Source organism: Salarias fasciatus, chromosome 7, assembly GCF_902148845.1.
Source record: "Salarias fasciatus chromosome 7, fSalaFa1.1, whole genome shotgun sequence".
NCBI lineage: Eukaryota > Metazoa > Chordata > Actinopteri > Blenniiformes > Blenniidae > Salarias > Salarias fasciatus.
Window position 1 is genome coordinate 9,902,429 of NC_043751.1, and position 21,887 is coordinate 9,924,315.

Consider the following 21,887-nt stretch of genomic DNA (forward strand, 5'->3'; position numbering starts at 1 on the left):
TCTAAAAGTAGCTGAACGATGTACATCTGAACCCACATACTGAACATTCAGTACAGGTGAAGTAGCTGATTTCTGAATCTGTGGCCTTCAGCTAGCAAAACTGTGATTAAACTCATGTATATGATGGCAATGAGCCACGCGGTGGTTGTTTTTTTTATTTCCAGGAAAGTGCAGTACACAGCCCCCGCACAAACAGCTAAAGAGATGAAAAGTTGCCTTTTGATGGAGCCGCAAGTTACACAAATCCAACGTGAACACAATACACACTTCTGCTTAAAGCAGGAGTGATGTGAGGTATTTTGTGATAATTTAGAGGACAGCCAGGCTCTGATACGGTTACAGTCCACACACACACACACACACACACACACACACACAGTTCACATTGTAATCATTTTCCTCAGCTGCCATAGCACACGTTATCATTTATTCACTCACCTCCCAGCCGCGGTGGCCTTCAGAGAAATCTAAACGCTCGGTCTTCAACCATACACTGTCGTCCTGGAGATTAGCAAAAGGATGAGCCTGTTGAAAACCTCCAAGGAGAGGAATGTCTTATGTAAAGAGGGATTTTAGCAGTGAGGCAAAACAGCTATTTCAGTTTATCAGAATGTATGCGTTTCTAAAAAAGAAAAAGAGGAAAAAAAGATTTAAAAAAGTCACACATCTCTGAAGTCTATGAAAAATGATTTGAAGCATTTATTATTGTGACATTTCAAGCTCTCTCAGCTTCTGCACACCTTTGTGTCTTTAATTCAAACAGTAGTTGAAAATCCAGATGACTGCTTTACATTGAACACGAGTGATTGAGCGAAAGGTAAAATCCACTTCAGTTTTATTCTTGCTGCATAATATTATGCTGCTATGGCAACTGTTTCCCTCATAACATCTTGTACTTAGCCTTTAAATGCATCATTGGAGCATTTTTTTTTCCACTGATACTTTGTTTAGAGTTGTTGTTTTCTGATGTTTTCAAAAAACTGACTTGTTCGCCGGGTTCCTCAGTAAAACCTCTGAGATGCCAGCCGGGGCCTCGTCCCATTTGGCCGTCTCTGCTACGAGTGACAACCACTACATCAATCAAATCTGTTCATGGATTGGACAGGAAATAATCTATAACTGATATTGAATCATTAATACGCATACAGTAGCTGAGGTTAAGGTGATTACTCCTAATGAGGATTATTTCATTGATTTCTGGCAACCACAGTCACTGAAAAGTTATTCAGAGTGCAGCTCCTTATGTTTCATTATTATAAAACTCACAAAAAAGTGTAACTTCTAAAGGACACGCCTGGATGATTTAAAAAAACGGGTTTTGCATTTTCCTCTAATAACATGTTGCATTACAAAAACCTTCTGATTCTCCTCTTACAAAGACTTTCACATCTCCCCATAAGAGTTTTAAATTATAGTGTTATCCTTTGCTTTTCCTGCTATAAGTTTTATATTAACTCATGAAAAGAATACCTCACATTTCATTTTTGCAATATATTTGGGGAACTGCATTTTACAGTAACATGTTTACTGTGATGAAATAGTGATTATTATACAGCCACATTCACTGAACTTTTAGGAGCTTGTTGTTCAGTTTCGTCACCTAGGAAAGCAGATGTCGAGCTGTTTTCTCTTTGGATCCTTTTCTTGGGTCTGGCTCGTAAAAACAGGGGCCACTATGTGCAAGTGAAGACAGTCAAACATTCACATTTGCTTTTATTCTAATAAATAGAAGAGTAAATCTGCTACTCTCCAACTCTTTATGATGGATTTAGTTTTTTTCTTGAAGACTGATCTCTCGCTGTGAACACAGCAGCAGCAGCTCCGGCTGAATGACAACATGTAGAAACATTTTTATCCTCATTTTATACAAACCTGTGTCTAGAAGGATGAGTAAATTTCACAAAACATCACACTTTTACTAAACTGTGAAATCCTATTTAAACTCAGCTCAGGGCAGAAACCACGGAGCAACGTTTCAACAAAGCATTCTGTTATTTCCCACATCAAGGTTTATTGATGCGATTTCCCCGTACAGGTGAGCCGTCTGCTCGCTCGCTCGCTCGCTCGTTCATGCAACTGCACTCTGATTACTTCAAGGCACACATACATAATGAAAGAAATCCCAGTTCACTCAAAGTACATCTTATAACAAAGACCTCAGAAGAACTTGGCGCCGCTTCCTGTAACCTGTGAAAAAGCTGGAGTGGTCTCCTTTGTGACTTCTGTGACAAGTCTGTTGATTTTTGTCCTTTTCGTTGACTGTGCTGCAGCAGTGATTCCTTCAAACGCCGGCCTGACCCGAGCGCTCCTCTTTAGCCCCCGGTGCTCAACTTATCCTGCGTGAGGAGAGGACAGACATCAGGGAGACACGTTAGAGACGATTATCAGACCTGAACTGCCCGAGAAGGGGAAAGAAATCTAGAAAACTGTGGAAAAAGTTGTTACTTTCTTGGCGTTGTCCACACACTGCATGTAGGCCGAGGCGATGCCGGAGCAGGACAGAGTCTTTCCGGCGCTCTCCTTGTAGCATTTCAGTATCTGACTCTGCAAGTCTCCACACACAGGCTGGATGTTGAAACGTCTGCAAAAAAACAAAACAAAAAGAAAAGACGACCTTCGGACTCCAGCCGTTCACTCTCATCCCACCAGGCGGTGGTGTTTAAATAACAAACCCCCGGACGGAGACTTACGCAAAGCGGCTGTGAGTCTCCTCTTTGCCCTTCTGGAAGCTCTCGGCAGACTTTTTGTAAAAATCCACACACTGTCACAATAGAAGAGAGAAAAAAAAAACATTAAATCAGGGTGAAATATCACAGCAGCAGCTGAAGAAACACTGAACATTTACTGCTGAATAGGGATAAATGAGGACAGAGCTGTGCTTCACTGCCCCTTAGTGGCCACAAACTAAACTAAAACCGACAGATTTGTCACATTTGTCTGCTTTGATCTGTTACTACCACAACAACGCCGTGTATCACTGAACATTTCTACCAACAAAAACACCTGAAGTGGTGAGAAACGCCTTCATTTCTCTTGGTGAATGAAGCTGGATGGTTGGAAAGTCCAGGCTTTCCTGTGTGGCGTTTGCATGCTCCTACTTGAGAGTGAGTGTTTCTGTGTTTTCTCTCCCACCATCGACTTGGAATAAAGCAATGTAGTAGAAGGACAAATGGGATCAAATGGGATCTCTCGTCTGGTTTCAATTGAACAAAGAATTTCAAGAAATTGTTACTTGCTGACTGTAAAACAAGAGAAAGATGAAAACAATCCTCTTGAATCCACTAGAATGAAAGGATTCCAGGTGAAAGAGTCGAACCTCTGATCAAAAGGACTCGACATTTTCAATCCCTCAGTGCTGCTCATATAGAATTTTTTTAATGCCCAAGCTTTGAGTTTCATCAAATTCTTCAATATTTGTAACATATTTTTCCACTGATTCAGTAGTTTCAACATTTTTTCTTTGAAAAGGGAAAACATTTTATTCAATTTGTGGTTAATAATTTAGTGGCTATAAAAGACAAAAGAAAGAAAGGTCACAGATGCTTTAAGAGAAGCACAGAGTGCAGTGAGATTAGGACTGAACACGTCGGATACTTGTTCTTTCCTCACTGACCCACCTTTGCTTCCAGTTTCGTCACGTGTTCCTTGTACAGAGCGTCTCGTTTCTTCAGCTCCTTCTCCTTCTCCTCCAGCTGATGAGCCTGCAGGAGTTCAGAATGTGGTCAGGACGTCAGCGCGGCGTGGAAGGATGATACGGACTCTGCCAGAACAGCGGGACTGCGTCCATTTAGTTTTTGAGGTGTTTCGGACATCGCATTCTTATGGAGAAAAAAAAACTGAAGTGGAGAAATCCTGCTAGGAGATGGAGAAAAGGGGGAACTGTAGGACGATGGCAAATGGCGCGAACTCCTCAAACTGTTCTTGCAGAGCACGGAAAGACAGTGATCGAATGACACGTCTGGCGATAAATGAAACGGCAGCCGTCCAAAGTGCGGTGAGGGCAGGGTGAAAGTGAAAGAGTGAGACATGCAGGTATGAGAGTCTCTCCCGTCTTACCTTCAGCTCCATCCTCTGAGACAACGACAGGGCAAGAAAGAGAGAGAGGAGCAGGGTGAGGCGGGGCGGGCGAGTCGCACGCATTTCAGAGACAGATCTTTGAGACGCACGTGTGGATTTCTGCTTACATAAAGCTGCACCATGAGCTTCTGGTCTTCCGTTTGCATCCGCTGCCTCATGATGGCGTCCGTCAGTTTCTCCATCTGCGCCGTCTTCTCCGCCTCCAGAGTCTTCTTCACCTGCTCCTCCACCTCGGCCTGAGCGGCGATCTGAGCCTCGGCGTGAGCCTGGAGCCTCATCTCCTCCAGCCTGGACGGCACAGACCACAGCAGAGCGCTCAGTCAAAGGTTTGTGGTTAAGGACAAAAATTAAACTGTTTCTATTGAGCATCTCTGTGTACAAATATCACACACACACACACACACACAGATTCAACATGGTGTTCGCAGCCTGCTGCTCTTACTGCTGCTGCAGCCCGAGCCGCCGCTGGTTGATCTCTTCCTCCAAACTCTTGTAGAAATCCTCTTTAATCTTCTGCCGCAGCTCTTTCTCCACCACTTCGGGAGGAGCAGGCGAGGCTGCTGTAGAGACAAGAAGACCACAGAGGAGGCCGTCACACCAAGAGGAAGAGGGCACAATACTGTTTTGTTTGTGAATAATTTACACGTGAAAACATGTTGACTTCTGCTTACTGCTTCAGTTTGAGGGACTTTATTTAAACTGACAGGTCATCACAAAACAGAACTGTACTCTAATCTTTTGTTGTCTTCACTTGCAATGCAAACATGTTGTAATGTTTAAAACTGGATTTTAACCACAGTTTCTCAGCCTCCACCCATGTGTTCAACCATTTTCCCATCATCAATGAAGCTTTTACTTTTGAATGAGAATAAATGACCTGAATAAGCAAACAGACTTCAGAAATCCCTGCCGTCCTGGTGTCACATGCACTGAATGGATCATCCAACTGATTATTTAAGTGATAAGAGGAAGCTCCTGTACCGTCGTAGAATTTAGTTACACGGGACTAAGTTTAAGTTGCCTTGGATGACGCTCCCCTTGACGTTTAACTGGCAGAAAGAGTGTATTATGACTCCCGAGGGCATGGCATATTCACGGGGTTAACCTGAGTTTGGAATATTTCCGACCAAATGCCATCAGTTCATCTTAAAACTCCATTTAAATGAGAACATTAGAAGACACAAAACCATAATCACTTCTAATCCTGTGATTGAGTGTTAAATAAATTAACTAAATTAAATAAAGTGACAAATTTTAGAGTATGTAATCCTTTCCCAGACACACAGCGTGGTTCAGTGTTTCAGTGGAGAACCTTCTGTGTGTAACTACGCTCTTCTCTTTCAATCATTTTCTACTTTTGACTCATTGTGGTTATAAATGGATTTATCACATGCAGTAAAAGGACCTGCTGCCCTCCGAGGAATGAATCCGTGAATCAGGCTGATCCGTCTCACCTGCGACAGGTGGAGGCGCTGTGATGGCGACAGGCGGTTCCTCCTCGACTACAGGGGGCAGAGAGGGGGTCACGACAGGCTCCTCTACAGGCGGAGCTGGAGGAGGAGGAGGAGGCGGTGGTGGTGGTGGTGCTACCGGCTCTGGAAGGGGAACATCTACAGGCGCACCGGCGGGCACCACAGCCAGCTCCATGCACTGGCAGGGGGGCGGAGGCTCGTCAGCGATGAGCTCGGGCGCAGGAAGAGGCGCCGCTGCAGGTGGAGGAGGTTCAGCAGCCGGAGGCGGTGCTGCCGGGACTTCTTCAGCTGCGGCAGACGGGACGACAGGCTCGGTGAGAACAGCCTCCACCGCCGCTTCAGCTGGAGGTGGAGCGGCGGGGCAGGATGGAGCTGCAGGTTCAGCTGGAGAGGATTCAACAGTGAGAGGAGGCTGGACCGGTTCCACAGGTGGAGGGGAGGGGGCAGGAGGGTCAGCAGGTGGGGCTACGGCAGCAGGTTCAGCAGCAGCTGGAGGGGTCGGAGGTTCACATGGGGGAGGCGAAGGTTCAGGAGGAGCCGCGGGTGGAGAAGGTGGCTCAATGGTTGGAGCGAGGACAGCATGCTCAACGATCTGGGGCGTCTCTGTGGGTGGAGGGAGGACAGTGGGTTCGATGATCGGAGCTGCGGTTTGTGGCGATTCTGCAGGTGGAGGCAGGAGGACAGGTTCAACGACTGGCTCAGTGATCAGTGGAGTTTCTGCAGGTGGAGGAGAGACAGTGGGCTCGATGACTGGCTCTGGGATCTGTGGCGTCACTGCGGGTGGAGGGAGGACAGTGGGTTCGATGATCGGAGCTGCGGTTTGTGGAGCGTCTGCAGGTGGAGGCCGGAGGACAGGTTCAGTGACTGGCTCAGTGAACTGTGGCGTCTCTACGGGTGGAGGCAGGACAATAGGCTCGCTGACTGGAGCTGGTGCTTCTGCGGGTGGAGGCAGGAGGACAGGTTCAATGATCGGAGCAGCGGTTTGTGGCGTCTCGGCGGGTGGAGGCAGGAGGGCAGGTTCAATGATTGGCTCTGCTCTTGGTGTTATAACTGAAGTTTCAGGCTCTGCGGGAGTCGGAGGTAAAGACTGAACAGGAGGTAGAACGACAGGCTCCACGGCAGCAGGAGGAGCAGTGAAAGACTCAGACTCTACAGGTGGAGGAGGCTGAGGTGGAGCGGTGACGACAGCAGGCTCAGTCAGAGGCGGAGTTTCTGGCTTTGCAGGTGGAGGAGGCTGTGCGGGCTCCACGGAGGGCGGAGGAAGGGAATGGAACTTCACAGGGGGAGGAGGGAGGAAACTGACGGCAGGAGGCGGCTCTACTGACGGAGGTGTGGGCGGAGCTTCCTGAGGAGGCGTCAGGAGGGGGAGCAGGTGCTCTACAGTGGGAGGGGGAGCAGGAGTGACCTCTGGTTTCTGGGGTTCAGCGGCGTAGTGAGGGCATCCTCCAGACTTCGACTGCTTCATCCGGTTGATGACTTTATCAGAGAGCTGTGGAACGAAGGAAAGGCTGTTCACGACTTTTCATCAAGTCTGCTGTTTGAAGTGTAAACGTCAAGTCAGGGTTATTTGGAAAGAAATAAGAAGTAAACAGATCAGAAATGATCATGAGTTACAATAAGATGGTCCTTTTTCCCTTAAAGCTTCCACAGGATGTCTTCAAAGAAGAAAATGAAAACACAACAAGCTCTCTCTCTGATCTGTGTTTTGCCATTTACCAGTACTTATATTCAAAAAAACAAAACAAAAAAAAAGATAAAAAAAAGTGTAAAATGATGAATAAAAAAAAACTTCCCCTCCAGAATTGAAAAAAGTTGCAACTCTCCGGTCTAGAAAGCAGCATATTAAATGTATAAAGTAATGTGAATGTTTGTAGTAACTCATCAGGTGCTTTTGATTCTGCTACCAATGATCTTCACAGGCAGGTGTCTGCTTCTTCTCATGGTTTTAAAACATTCGAGTGGTGATCTACAGGTTAGAGAAGCAAGCCTGGATCGAAATTTGCCACTTCCCGTTGTGTGTGCGTGTGTGGTGTGTGTGTTTACACAAGACCTCGCTGTTGCGATCACATAGGAGCAGAAACTGGAAGTTTGTTTAGTACCAAACAGATCAGATCACCCCAATTTTCCAAGAAACAACAGCGTCTATATGTGATTTTTTGTTTTTATAGTCCTTGTGTTTACTCCAATTTCATTTTTCACTCCTCTCCACCTGGTTTTATGTCAACTTCCAAATGTAGTACTCTGTAAAAAGTAGGTGAAATGTTGTGGGGGGTTTTTTTGACAGCAGACAAATCTTTGATCTGTTATTGAAATATGACTATCATCATTGTAACCAAATACTAAAGAGATCATTGAACGTACCACACTGATAACATTACACATCTGTCTTATTCACAGCATCACAGAAGTAACATCATGACAACAATCTAATAAGATAGTCTGAATCAAATGGGATTCAGACTTGGTAAAACAGAGGCATCTCATTACAATCAGTGCTCTCTGACTGAGGAACATTTTAATTAAACACAATGGAAATGTGGAGTTCCCAATTTTTCCTAATCCTTAAAGCTTCAGGAAACAAGTGAAGTTCATTTCATATAGTTTTTATCATCTTTTTGATTTATTTTAATTTCTGCTATGTTCTTACTTCCAGTCATGTGATATTTTGGTTGTAATATGCCACTTTTTATACATGAATAAATCAGTCACACAGGGAATATCAGATCTCTCATAAGATGAAATCTCTAATAAAACATCTAATTAGCATGCTGAAAAGTTTGGTAATGTCATGGCAGAGGACAGTAAAGGTCACAGGTTGATGATATAAGTATTAAGTGGAACTGTTCAATACTTCTGATTTAAATCTCATTCAGTGGTTCAAGTGCTGATTAATTGATGATATTCCGAAGATATATAAGTAGGTCAGATTCAATACAATAGAATGTGAAGAAAGGCATGATGTTCTCAGGGGTGTAGATTGTTTCAGAGGGTCTCTGACAGTAAACTGAGCCTGTTCTTCTATATTTATCAGCAGCAGAAACTCAGACTGGGAGAAACAGGGCATGCAGAGGATGAGGAGTGAGAGGCTGCAGCAGTGTTTGTGGGTTTCAGAACTGCGGTCAAGCCCGCCCTCATTTCAGAAAGCACGGTCAACCTAGCACTCAATTGATTCTGTGGTGCGCGCATACTTTGTGCATTACGGGAACAGCGTTTTCACAGTGACTTCACAATAAAAGCTGGGTTAAGTTGAATGTGATCTTACTTTTGATTTGGTTAACCAAGTTACGCTCTTTAAGTTTTCACGACCTGGACTGACAGGCACAGTAAAATAGATAATCTTCTGCGACAATGTCAGAACTAAATCTATCAAATCAAACACCAACACACACCAAACACCAACAGACGCCAATAACAAATACCCTGTTACCAACAACCCACTCCACTTCTGTCTGATAGAACCCCCCCCGCCCCCGCAGGGTCCCATTCACCGATTGTCATCCAGATCTGATGTGTGGTTTCAAAATAAGAGCCCTCTGAAAACTCACATTTTGACTCATCCAAACGAATTCAAAGATGCATTGCTCCAAAACGCCCTGTTGCCGAGATACCATTCCACTTCTCACTGATAGTAGGCCCCCCAGGGTCCCAGTCACCAAGTGTCATCCAGATCTGATGTGTATTTTCAAAGTAAGAGCCCTCTGAAAAGCGCATTTTTGACTCATCCAGCCAAATTCAAAGTTGCATTGCTCCAAAACGCCCTGTTGCCGAGCAACCATTCCACTTCTGACTGATAGTCGACCCCCCCAGGGTCCCAGTCACCAAGTGTCATCCAGATCTGATTTGTAGTTTCAAAATAAGAGTCCTCTGAAATCTCACATTTTGACTCATCCAACCAAATTCAAAGTTGCATTGCTCCAAAACGCCCTGTTGCCGAGCAACCATTCCACTTCTCACTGATAGTCGGCCCCCCCAGGGTCCCAGTCACCGAGTGTCATCCATATCTGATTTGTAGTTTCAAAATAAGAGCTCTCTGAAAACTCACATTTTTGACTCGTCCAACCAAATTCAAAGTTGCATTGCTCCAAAACGCCCTGTTGCCGAGCAACCATTCCACTTCTCACTGATAGTCGGCCCCCCCAGGGTCCCATTCACCAAGTGTCATCCAGATCTGATGTGTATTTTCAAAGTAAGAGCCCTCTGAAAAGCGCATTTTTGACTCATCCAGCCAAATTCAAAGTTGCATTGCTCCAAAACGCCCTGTTGCCGAGCAACCATTCCACTTCTGACTGATAGTCGACCCCCCCAGGGTCCCAGTCACCGAGTGTCATCCAGATCTGATTTGTAGTTTCAAAATAAGAGTCCTCTGAAATCTCACATTGTTGACTCATCCAGCCAAATTCAAAGTTGCATTGCTCCAAAACCCCCAGTTGCCGAGCAACCATTCCACTTCTGACTGATAATAGGCCCCCCCAGGGTCCCATTCACCAAGTGTCATCCAGATCTGATGTGTATTTTCAAAGTAAGAGCCCTCTGAAAACTGACATTTTTGACTCATCCAACCAAATTCAAAGTTGCATTGCTCCAAAACTCCCTGTTTCCGAGCAACCATTCCACTTCTGACTGATAGTCGACCCCCCCAGGGTCCCAGTCACCAAGTGTCATCCAGATCTGATTTGTAGTTTCAAAATAAGAGTCCTCTGAAATCTCACATTTTGACTCATCCAACCAAATTCAAAGTTGCATTGCTCCAAAACGCCCTGTTGCCGAGCAACCATTCCACTTCTCACTGATAGTCGGCCCCCCCAGGGTCCCAGTCACCAAGTGTCATCCAGATCTGATTTGTAGTTTCAAAATAAGAGCCCTCTGAAAAGCGCATTTTTGACTCATCGAGCCAAATTCAAAGTTGCATTGCTCCAAAATTCCCTGTTGCCGAGCAACCATTCCACTTCTGACTGATAGTCGACCCCCCCAGGGTCCCAGTCACCAAGTGTCATCCAGATCTGATTTGTAGTTTCAAAATAAGAGTCCTCTGAAATCTCACATTGTTGACTCATCCAGCCAAATTCAAAGTTGCATTGCTCCAAAACTCCCAGTTGCCGAGCAACCATTCCACTTCTGACTGATAATAGGCCCCCCCAGGGTCCCATTCACCAAGTGTCATCCAGATCTGATGTGTATTTTCAAAGTAAGAGCCCTCTGAAAACTGACATTTTTGACTCATCCAACCAAATTCAAAGTTGCATTGCTCCAAAACTCCCTGTTGTCGAGCAACCATTCCACTTCTGACTGATAGTCGACCCCCACAGGGTCCCAGTCACCATGTGTCATCCAGATCTGATTTGTAGTTTCAAAATAAGAGTCCTCTGAAATCTCACATTTTGACTCATCCAACCAAATTCAAAGTTGCATTGCTCCAAAACGCCCTGTTGCCGAGCAACCATTCCACTTCTCACTGATAGTCGGCCCCCCCAGGGTCCCAGTCACCGAGTGTCATCCAGATCTGATTTGTAGTGTCAAAATAAGAGCCCTCTGAAAAGCGCATTTTTGACTCATCGAGCCAAATTCAAAGTTGCATTGCTCCAAAACTCCCTGTTGCCGAGCAACCATTCCACTTCTGACTGATAGTCGACCCCCCCAGGGTCCCATTCACCAAGTGTCATCCAGATCTGATGTGTATTTTCAAAGTAAGAGCCCTCTGAAAAAGCGCATTTTTGACTCATCCAGCCAAATTCAAAGTTGCATTGCTCCAAAACGCCCTGTTGCCGAGCAACCATTCCACTTCTGACTGATAGTCGGCCCCCCCAGAGTCCCAGTCACCGAGTGTCATCCAGATCTGATTTGTAGTTTCAAAATAAGAGCCCTCTGAAAAGCGCATTTTTGACTCATCGAGCCAAATTCAAAGTTGCATTGCTCCAAAACGCCCTGTTGCCGAGCAACCATTCCACTTCTGACTGATAGTCGGCCCCCCCAGGGTCCCAGTCACCAAGTGTCATCCAGATCTGATTTGTAGTTTCAAAATAAGAGCCCTCTGAAAAGCGCATTTTTGACTCATCCAACCAAATTCAAAGTTGCATTGCTCCAAAATTCCCTGTTGCCGAGCAACCATTCCACTTCTGACTGATAGTCGGCCCCCCCAGGGTCCCAGTCACCGAGTGTCATCCATATCTGATTTGTAGTTTCAAAATAAGAGCTCTCTGAAAACTCACATTTTTGACTCGTCCTACCAAATTCAAAGTTGCATTGCTCCAAAACGCCCTGTTGCCGAGCAACCATTCCACTTCTCACTGATAGTCGGCCCCCCCAGGGTCCCATTCACCAAGTGTCATCCAGATCTGATGTGTATTTTCAAAGTAAGAGCCCTCTGAAAAGCGCATTTTTGACTCATCCAGCCAAATTCAAAGTTGCATTGCTCCAAAACGCCCTGTTGCCGAGCAACCATTCCACTTCTGACTGATAGTCGACCCCCCCAGGGTCCCAGTCACCGAGTGTCATCCAGATCTGATTTGTAGTTTCAAAATAAGAGTCCTCTGAAATCTCACATTGTTGACTCATCCAGCCAAATTCAAAGTTGCATTGCTCCAAAACCCCCAGTTGCCGAGCAACCATTCCACTTCTGACTGATAATAGGCCCCCCCAGGGTCCCATTCACCAAGTGTCATCCAGATCTGATGTGTATTTTCAAAGTAAGAGCCCTCTGAAAACTGACATTTTTGACTCATCCAACCAAATTCAAAGTTGCATTGCTCCAAAACTCCCTGTTTCCGAGCAACCATTCCACTTCTGACTGATAGTCGACCCCCCCAGGGTCCCAGTCACCAAGTGTCATCCAGATCTGATTTGTAGTTTCAAAATAAGAGTCCTCTGAAATCTCACATTTTGACTCATCCAACCAAATTCAAAGTTGCATTGCTCCAAAACGCCCTGTTGCCGAGCAACCATTCCACTTCTCACTGATAGTCGGCCCCCCCAGGGTCCCAGTCACCAAGTGTCATCCAGATCTGATTTGTAGTTTCAAAATAAGAGCCCTCTGAAAAGCGCATTTTTGACTCATCGAGCCAAATTCAAAGTTGCATTGCTCCAAAATTCCCTGTTGCCGAGCAACCATTCCACTTCTGACTGATAGTCGACCCCCCCAGGGTCCCAGTCACCAAGTGTCATCCAGATCTGATTTGTAGTTTCAAAATAAGAGTCCTCTGAAATCTCACATTGTTGACTCATCCAGCCAAATTCAAAGTTGCATTGCTCCAAAACTCCCAGTTGCCGAGCAACCATTCCACTTCTGACTGATAATAGGCCCCCCCAGGGTCCCATTCACCAAGTGTCATCCAGATCTGATGTGTATTTTCAAAGTAAGAGCCCTCTGAAAACTGACATTTTTGACTCATCCAACCAAATTCAAAGTTGCATTGCTCCAAAACTCCCTGTTTCCGAGCAACCATTCCACTTCTGACTGATAGTCGACCCCCACAGGGTCCCAGTCACCATGTGTCATCCAGATCTGATTTGTAGTTTCAAAATAAGAGTCCTCTGAAATCTCACATTTTGACTCATCCAACCAAATTCAAAGTTGCATTGCTCCAAAACGCCCTGTTGCCGAGCAACCATTCCACTTCTCACTGATAGTCGGCCCCCCCAGGGTCCCAGTCACCGAGTGTCATCCAGATCTGATTTGTAGTGTCAAAATAAGAGCCCTCTGAAAAGCGCATTTTTGACTCATCGAGCCAAATTCAAAGTTGCATTGCTCCAAAACTCCCTGTTGCCGAGCAACCATTCCACTTCTGACTGATAGTCGACCCCCCCAGGGTCCCATTCACCAAGTGTCATCCAGATCTGATGTGTATTTTCAAAGTAAGAGCCCTCTGAAAAAGCGCATTTTTGACTCATCCAGCCAAATTCAAAGTTGCATTGCTCCAAAACGCCCTGTTGCCGAGCAACCATTCCACTTCTGACTGATAGTCGGCCCCCCCAGAGTCCCAGTCACCGAGTGTCATCCAGATCTGATTTGTAGTTTCAAAATAAGAGCCCTCTGAAAAGCGCATTTTTGACTCATCGAGCCAAATTCAAAGTTGCATTGCTCCAAAACGCCCTGTTGCCGAGCAACCATTCCACTTCTGACTGATAGTCGGCCCCCCCAGGGTCCCAGTCACCAAGTGTCATCCAGATCTGATTTGTAGTTTCAAAATAAGAGCCCTCTGAAAAGCGCATTTTTGACTCATCCAACCAAATTCAAAGTTGCATTGCTCCAAAATTCCCTGTTGCCGAGCAACCATTCCACTTCTGACTGATAGTCGGCCCCCCCAGGGTCCCATTCACCAAGTGTCATCCAGATCTGATTTGTAGTTTCAAAATAAGAGTCCTCTGAAATCTCACATTTTGACTCATCCAACCAAATTCAAAGTTGCATTGCTCCAAAACGCCCTGTTGCCGAGCAACCATTCCACTTCTCACTGATAGTCGGCCCCCCCAGGGTCCCAGTCACCGAGTGTCATCCAGATCTGATTTGTAGTGTCAAAATAAGAGCCCTCTGAAAAGCGCATTTTTGACTCATCGAGCCAAATTCAAAGTTGCATTGCTCCAAAACTCCCTGTTGCCGAGCAACCATTCCACTTCTGACTGATAGTCGACCCCCCCAGGGTCCCAGTCACCAAGTGTCATCCAGATCTGATTTGTAGTTTCAAAATAAGAGCCCTCTGAAAAGCGCATTTTTGACTCATCGAGCCAAATTCAAAGTTGCATTACTCCAAAACGCCCTGTTGCCGAGCAACCATTCCACTTCTCACTGATAGTCGGCCTCCCCAGGGTCCCAGTCACCGAGTGTCATCCAGATCTGATTTGTAGTTTCAAAATAAGAGCTCTCTGAAAACTCACATTTTTGACTCGTCCTACCAAATTCAAAGTTGCATTGCTCCAAAACGCCCTGTTGCCGAGCAACCATTCCACTTCTGACTGATAGTCGACCCCCCCAGGGTCCCAGTCACCAAGTGTCATCCAGATCTGATTTGTAGTTTCAAAATAAGAGTCCTCTGAAATCTCACATTTTGACTCGTCCAACCAAATTCAAAGTTGCATTGCTCCAAAACGCCCTGTTGCCGAGCAACCATTCCACTTCTGACTGATAGTCGGCCCCCCCAGAGTCCCAGTCACCGAGTGTCATCCAGATCTGATTTGTAGTTTCAAAATAAGAGCCCTCTGAAAAGCGCATTTTTGACTCATCGAGCCAAATTCAAAGTTGCATTGCTCCAAAACGCCCTGTTGCCGAGCAACCATTCCACTTCTGACTGATAGTCGACCCCCCCAGGGTCCCAGTCACCAAGTGTCATCCAGATCTGATTTGTAGTTTCAAAATAAGAGCCCTCTGAAAAGCGCATTTTTGACTCATCCAACCAAATTCAAAGTTGCATTGCTCCAAAATTCCCTGTTGCCGAGCAACCATTCCACTTCTGACTGATAGTCGGCCCCCCCAGGGTCCCATTCACCAAGTGTCATCCAGATCTGATGTGTATTGTCAAAGTAAGAGCCCTCTGAAAAAGCGCATTTTTGACTCATCCAACCAAATTCAAAGTGAGATTGCTCCAAAATGCACTGTTGCCAAGCCACCATTCTGACTGATAGTAGGCCCCGGGGGCTGCTGCGTGTGATTTTGCCTGCCGCCGCAAGGCATGATGGGACGCGGGACTGGGTTTTGGGCCATTTCTTGCCGGTTTGCGTATTCTGTGTGGTTTATTTGTGTTTCATTTATTATGCATGTGTTTTGTTCATTGTTGTTCTCTGCTGTTGCCGTGTTTTCCTTCATTTTGTGTTCCTTTTTGTGTGCACCGTGGCTCAGGGGGACCTTTGGGGGAGGGATGCGGCCTTCGCGCCGCTGGGGAGGGCCTGTTGCTTGTGAACCTAAAGGTCAAACTCAGTCTCCTTCGTTGTCTCCGCCGCTCGAAATCGCCACATTGGTGTCAGAAGTTGGATGGAGCCACGGCAAGCTTCAGAGAGAAGACGCCCGGAGAACGCAGGAAGGATCGCCGCGCAGTGGGGGACTCCGAGCCGGCCCGACGGGTCCAGCGATCGGCCGAAGCACCGTCCAGAAGCGGCGAGGATGGCTGAGGACGGTGGCGATCGCGTGGATGCGGGAGCTCGCCCACCCACCGCTCCAGCGAGAGCCGCCGTCAAGCTGCCGAAGTATGATGGCGCCGGCTCACTGGAGCTCTTCATCAAGCAGACACGAGTCGCCGCAACGCACAACAGCTGGAGTGGCCAAGACACCGCCGCGCATCGAGCCCTGGCCTTGGAAGGCAAGGCCCAGCAAGTTCTCTTCGACTTCGTGCCCGGAGAAGAGCGGATCCTGGCCGCATTAATCACCGCACTCGAGCGGCGCTTCGGGCGGCGCACCATAGAGGCCGCTGAAAGGGAAAAGCTGAATAACCGCCGCCGTCGCCAAGGAGAAAACCTGGGCTCCTTCGCCACTGACGTCCAGTTATTCGCACGGCAGGGCTTCCCCACCTTCCCCGTAAGCGTGCTGGAGTAACTGGAGTAACTCCTCCATGCATTCCAGCAAGGACTCCCGCCCCAGGCGGCTGCATCAGCATGTGCAGCTCGCTACACCACAGACCCTGGAGAAGGCCCTCTGGGAAGCAGAACTAACCGAGACAATCTCCTCCACACCGCGGGTCGGCGCCAAATCACCGCCGCCCCGTGTTCAACTGGCTAACGCCGCCAAAGAAGACGCCCTTCTCCTTGAAGGCGGTGGCGGTTATTCAGCTTTTCCCTTTCAGCGGCCTCTATGGTGCGCCGCCCGAAGCGCCGCTCGAGTGCGGTGATTAATGCGGCCAGGATCCGCTCTTCTCCGGGCACGAAGTCGAAGAGAACTTGCTGGGCCTTGCCTTCCAAGGCCAGGGCTCGATGCGCGGCGGTGTCTTGGCCACTCCAGCTGTTGTGCGTTGCGGCGACTCGTGTCTGCTTGATGAAGAGCTCCAGTGAGCCGGCGCCATCATACTTCGGCAGCTTGACGGCGGCTCTCGCTGGAGCGGTGGGTGGGCGAGCTCCCGCATCCACGCGATCGCCACCGTCCTCAGCCATCCTCGCCGCTTCTGGACGGTGCTTCGGCCGATCGCTGGACCCGTCGGGCCGGCTCGGAGTCCCCCACTGCGCGGCAATCCTTCCTGCGTTCTCCGGGCGTCTTCTCTCTGAAGCTTGCCGTGGCTCCATCCAACTTCTGACACCAATGTGGCGATTTCGAGCGGCGGAGACAACGAAGGAGACTGAGTTTGACCTTTAGGTTCACAAGCAACAGGCCCTCCCCAGCGGCGCGAAGGCCGCATCCCTCCCCCAAAGGTCCCCCTGAGCCACGGTGCACACAAAAAGGAACACAAAATGAAGGAAAACACGGCAACAGCAGAGAACAACAATGAACAAAACACATGCATAATAAATGAAACACAAATAAACCACACAGAATACGCAAACCGGCAAGAAATGGCCCAAAACCCAGTCCCGCGTCCCATCATGCCTTGCGGCGGCAGGCAAAATCACACGCAGCAGCCCCCGGGGCCTACTATCAGTCAGAATGGTGGCTTGGCAACAGTGCATTTTGGAGCAATCTCACTTTGAATTTGGTTGGATGAGTCAAAAATGCGCTTTTTCAGAGGGCTCTTACTTTGAAAATACACATCAGATCTGGATGACACTTGGTGAATGGGACCCTGGGGGGGGGCCGACTATCAGTCAGAAGTGGAATGGTTGCTCGGCAACAGGGCGTTTTGGAGCAATGCAACTTTGAATTTGGCTGGATGAGTCAAAAATGTGCTTTTTCAGAGGGCTCTTACTTTGAAAATACACATCAGATCTGTATGACACTTGGTGAATGGGACCCTGGGGGGGCCTACTATCAGTCAGAAGTGGAATGGTTGCTCGGCAACAGGGCGTTTTGGAGCAATGCAACTTTGAATTTGGCTGGATGAGTCAAAAATGCGCTTTTTCAGAGGGCTCTTACTTTGAAAATACACATCAGATCTGGATGACACTTGGTGACTGGGACCCTGGGGGGGTCGACTATCAGTCAGAAGTGGAATGGTTGCTCGGCAACAGGGAGTTTTGGAGCAATGCAACTTTGAATTTGGCTCGATGAGTCAAAAATGCGCTTTTCAGAGGGCTCTTACTTTGAAAATGCACATCAGATCTGGATGACACTCGGTGACTGGGACTCTGGGGGGGCCGACTATCAGTCAGAAGTGGAATGGTTGCTCGGCAACAGGGCGTTTTGGAGCAATGCAACTTTGAATTTGGTAGGACGAGTCAAAAATGTGAGTTTTCAGAGGGCTCTTATTTTGAAACTACAAATCAGATCTGGATGACACTTGGTGAATGGGACCCTGGGGGGGCCTACTATCAGTCAGAAGCGGAATGGTTGCTCGGCAACAGGGCGTTTTGGAGCAATGCAACTTTGAATTTGGCTGGATGAGTCAAAAATGTGCTTTTTCAGAGGGCTCTTACTTTGAAAATACACATCAGATCTGGATGACACTTGGTGAATGGGACCCTGGGGGGGCCGACTATCAGTCAGAAGTGGAATGGTTGCTCGGCAACAGGGAATTTTGGAGCAATGCAACTTTGAATTTGGTTGGATGAGTCAAAAATGTCAGTTTTCAGAGGACTCTTACTTTGAAAATACACATCAGATCTGGATGACACTCGGTGACTGGGACTCTGGGGGGGCCGACTATCAGTCAGAAGTGGAATGGTTGCTCGGCAACAGGGCGTTTTGGAGCAATGCAACTTTGAATTTGGTAGGACGAGTCAAAAATGTGAGTTTTCAGAGGGCTCTTATTTTGAAACTACAAATCAGATCTGGATGACACTTGGTGAATGGGACCCTGGGGGGGCCTACTATCAGTCAGAAGTGGAATGGTTGCTCGGCAACTGGGAGTTTTGGAGCAATGCAACTTTGAATTTGGTTGGATGAGTCAAAAATGTGCTTTTTCAGAGGGCTCTTACTTTGAAAATACACATCAGATCTGGATGACACTTGGTGAATGGGACCCTGGGGGGGCCTACTATCAGTCAGAAGTGGAATGGTTGCTCGGCAACAGGGCGTTTTGGAGCAATGCAACTTTGAATTTGGCTGGATGAGTCAAAAATGTGCTTTTTCAGAGGGCTCTTACTTGGAAAATACACATCAGATCTGGATGACACTTGGTGACTGGGACCCTGGGGGGGCCTACTATCAGTCAGAAGTGGAGTGGTTGCTCGGCAACAGGGCGTTTTGGAGCAATGCAACTTTGAATTTTGCTGGATGAGTCAAAAATGCGCTTTTTCAGAGGGCTCTTATTTTGAAACTATAAATCAGATCTGGATGACACTTGGTGACTGGGACCCTGGGGGGGCCTACTATCAGTCAGAAGTGGAATGGTTGCTCGGCAACAGGGCGTTTTGGAGCAATGCAACTTTGAATTTGGTAGGACGAGTCAAAAATGTGAGTTTTCAGAGGGCTCTTATTTTGAAACTACAAATCAGATCTGGATGACACTCGGTGAATGGGACCCTGGGGGGGCCGACTATCAGTCAGAAGTGGAATGGTTGCTCGGCAACAGGGCGTTTTGGAGCAATGCAACTTTGAATTTGGCTGGATGAGTCAAAAATGCGCTTTTTCAGAGGGCTCTTACTTTGAAAATACACATCAGATATGGATGACACTTGGTGACTGGGACCCTGGGGGGGTCGACTATCAGTCAGAAGTGGAATGGTTGCTCGGCAACAGGGAGTTTTGGAGCAATGCAACTTTGAATTTGGCTCGATGAGTCAAAAATGCGCTTTTCAGAGGGCTCTTACTTTGAAAATACACATCAGATCTGGATGACACTCGGTGACTGGGACTCTGGGGGGGCCGACTATCATTCAGAAGTGGAATGGTTGCTCGGCAACAGGGCGTTTTGGAGCAATGCAACTTTCAATTTGGTAGGACGAGTCAAAAATGTGAGTTTTCAGAGGGCTCTTATTTTGAAACTACAAATCAGATCTGGATGACACTTGGTGAATGGGACCCTGGGGGGGCCTACTATCAGTCAGAAGTGGAATGGTTGCTCGGCAACTGGGAGTTTTGGAGCAATGCAACTTTGAATTTGGTTGGATGAGTCAAAAATGTGCTTTTTCAGAGGGCTCTTACTTTGAAAATACACATCAGATCTGGATGACACTTGGTGAATGGGACCCTGGGGGGGCCTACTATCAGTCAGAAGTGGTATGGTTGCTCGGCAACAGGGCGTTTTGGAGCAATGCAACTTTGAATTTGGCTGGATGAGTCAAAAATGTGCTTTTTCAGAGGGCTCTTACTTGGAAAATACACATCAGATCTGGATGACACTTGGTGACTGGGACCCTGGGGGGGCCTACTATCAGTCAGAAGTGGAGTGGTTGCTCGGCAACAGGGCGTTTTGGAGCAATGCAACTTTGAATTTTGCTGGATGAGTCAAAAATGCGCTTTTTCAGAGGGCTCTTATTTTGAAACTATAAATCAGATCTGGATGACACTTGGTGACTGGGACCCTGGGGGGGCCTACTATCAGTCAGAAGTGGAATGGTTGCTCGGCAACAGGGCGTTTTGGAGCAATGCAACTTTGAATTTGGTAGGACGAGTCAAAAATGTGAGTTTTCAGAGGGCTCTTATTTTGAAACTACAAATCAGATCTGGATGACACTCGGTGAATGGGACCCTGGGGGGGCCGACTATCAGTCAGAAGTGGAATGGTTGCTCGGCAACAGGGCGTTTTGGAGCAATGCAACTTTGAATTTGGCTGGATGAGTCAAAAATGCGCTTTTTCAGAGGGCTCTTACTTTGAAAATACACATCAGATCTGGATGACACTTGGTGACTGGGACCCTGGGGGGGCCTACTATCAGTCAGAAGTGGAATGGTTGCTCGGCAACAGGGCGTTTTGGAGCAATGCAACTTTGAATTTTGCTGGATGAGTCAAAAATGCGCTTTTTCAGAGGGCTCTTATTTTGAAACTATAAATCAGATCTGGATGACACTTGGTGACTGGGACTCTGGGGGGGCCCACTATCAGTGAGAAGTGGAATGGTTGCTCGGCAACAGGGCGTTTTGGAGCAATGCAACTTTGAATTTGGTTGGATGAGTCAAAAATGTGAGTTTTCAGAGGGCTCTTATTTTGAAACTACAAATCAGATCTGGATGACACTCGGTGACTGGGACCCTGGGGGGGTCGACTATCAGTGAGAAGTGGAATGGTTGCTCGGCAACAGGGCGTTTTGGAGCAATGCAACTTTGAATTTGGTAGGACGAGTCAAAAATGTGAGTTTTCAGAGGGCTCTTATTTTGAAACTACAAATCAGATCTGGATGACACTCGGTGACTTGGACTCTGGGGGGGCCGACTATCAGTGAGAAGTGGAACTGTTGCTCGGCAACAAGGCGTTTTGGAGCAATGCTACTTTGAATTTGGCTGGATGAGTCAAAAATGCGCTTTTTCAGAGGGCTCTTACTTTGAAAATACACATCAGATCTGGATGACACTTGGTGAATTGCACCCTGGGGGGGCCTACTTTCAGTGAGAAGTGGACTGGGTTGTTGCCAACAGGATTTTTTTTTTTTTTTTTTTTTTTTTTTTTTTGGGCGTCTGTTCGTGTTTGGTGTGTGTTCGTGTTTATTTTGATACTTTGTATTGTCGCAGGAGAATATCAGTTTCACTGTGCCTGTCACTCCAGGTCGTGAAAACTTAAGAAAACTAACTCGGTTAACCAAATCAAAAGGAAGATCTCATTCAACTTAACCCAACTTTTATTGTGAAGTCACTGTGAAAACGCTGTTCCCGTAATGCACAGAGTATGCGCGCACCACAGAGTCAATTGAGTGCTAGGTTGACCGTGCTTTCTGAAATGAGGGCGGGCTTGACCGCAGTGTTTCAGAGGGGGTGTGCAGAGTGCAGAGTGCAGAGTGCAGAGTGCAGAGTGCAGAACCCCCCCCCCCACCGAGTGTCCCGGGGCTTCACTCACCCTGATGCCCTTCACAAAAGTCACTCCTCCGCCCTCGTCCTCCTCGGAGAAGTGACTCGGACTGTTTCCCCCCATCCGGCCGCTCCGCTGCAGCCGCAGACACCAGATTTACCGGGAAAAAACGACTTTAATCCGCAGCGTGGGCCAGCTATCAATGAAACCCACGGTCAGCTGCAGCCAGCTGCCACGCCCACTCCACCAGACAGCATCCGCCGCTGTGATTGGCCGGAGCTGAACAAGGGCGCAGCTGATTGGTCGACGGAGTTCCATGATGGTAAAGCGTGAAGGAACACAGTGTCCCGACCAGAGGAGAGCTACAAAACATTAACTCCACTAAAACTCC

General features: G+C 47.4%; 1 protein-coding gene across 3 annotated transcripts; it reads right to left on the bottom strand.

The window, feature by feature from the left end:
• Positions 1-652: 652 nt before the first annotated feature.
• LOC115392022 (proline-rich extensin-like protein EPR1) lies at positions 653-21,724 on the bottom strand. 3 transcript variants are annotated; one of them, XM_030096512.1, is made up of 9 exons: positions 21,545-21,724; positions 5,532-7,038; positions 4,520-4,637; positions 4,185-4,365; positions 4,057-4,071; positions 3,618-3,701; positions 2,691-2,761; positions 2,446-2,581; positions 653-2,339 (listed from the first exon to the last, which is right to left on the bottom strand). In XM_030096512.1, exons 1-9 carry the CDS (start codon positions 21,617-21,619, stop codon positions 2,313-2,315), a joined length of 2,214 nt encoding a protein of 737 aa, XP_029952372.1. In that variant the 5' UTR covers positions 21,620-21,724; the 3' UTR covers positions 653-2,312. The 3 variants fall into 3 exon arrangements, with proteins under 3 accessions (XP_029952372.1, XP_029952375.1, XP_029952374.1); XM_030096514.1 differs by having other exon boundaries at positions 657-2,336; XM_030096515.1 differs by lacking the exon at positions 4,057-4,071 and having other exon boundaries at positions 654-2,339.
• Between the last annotated feature and the right edge of the window lie 163 nt (positions 21,725-21,887).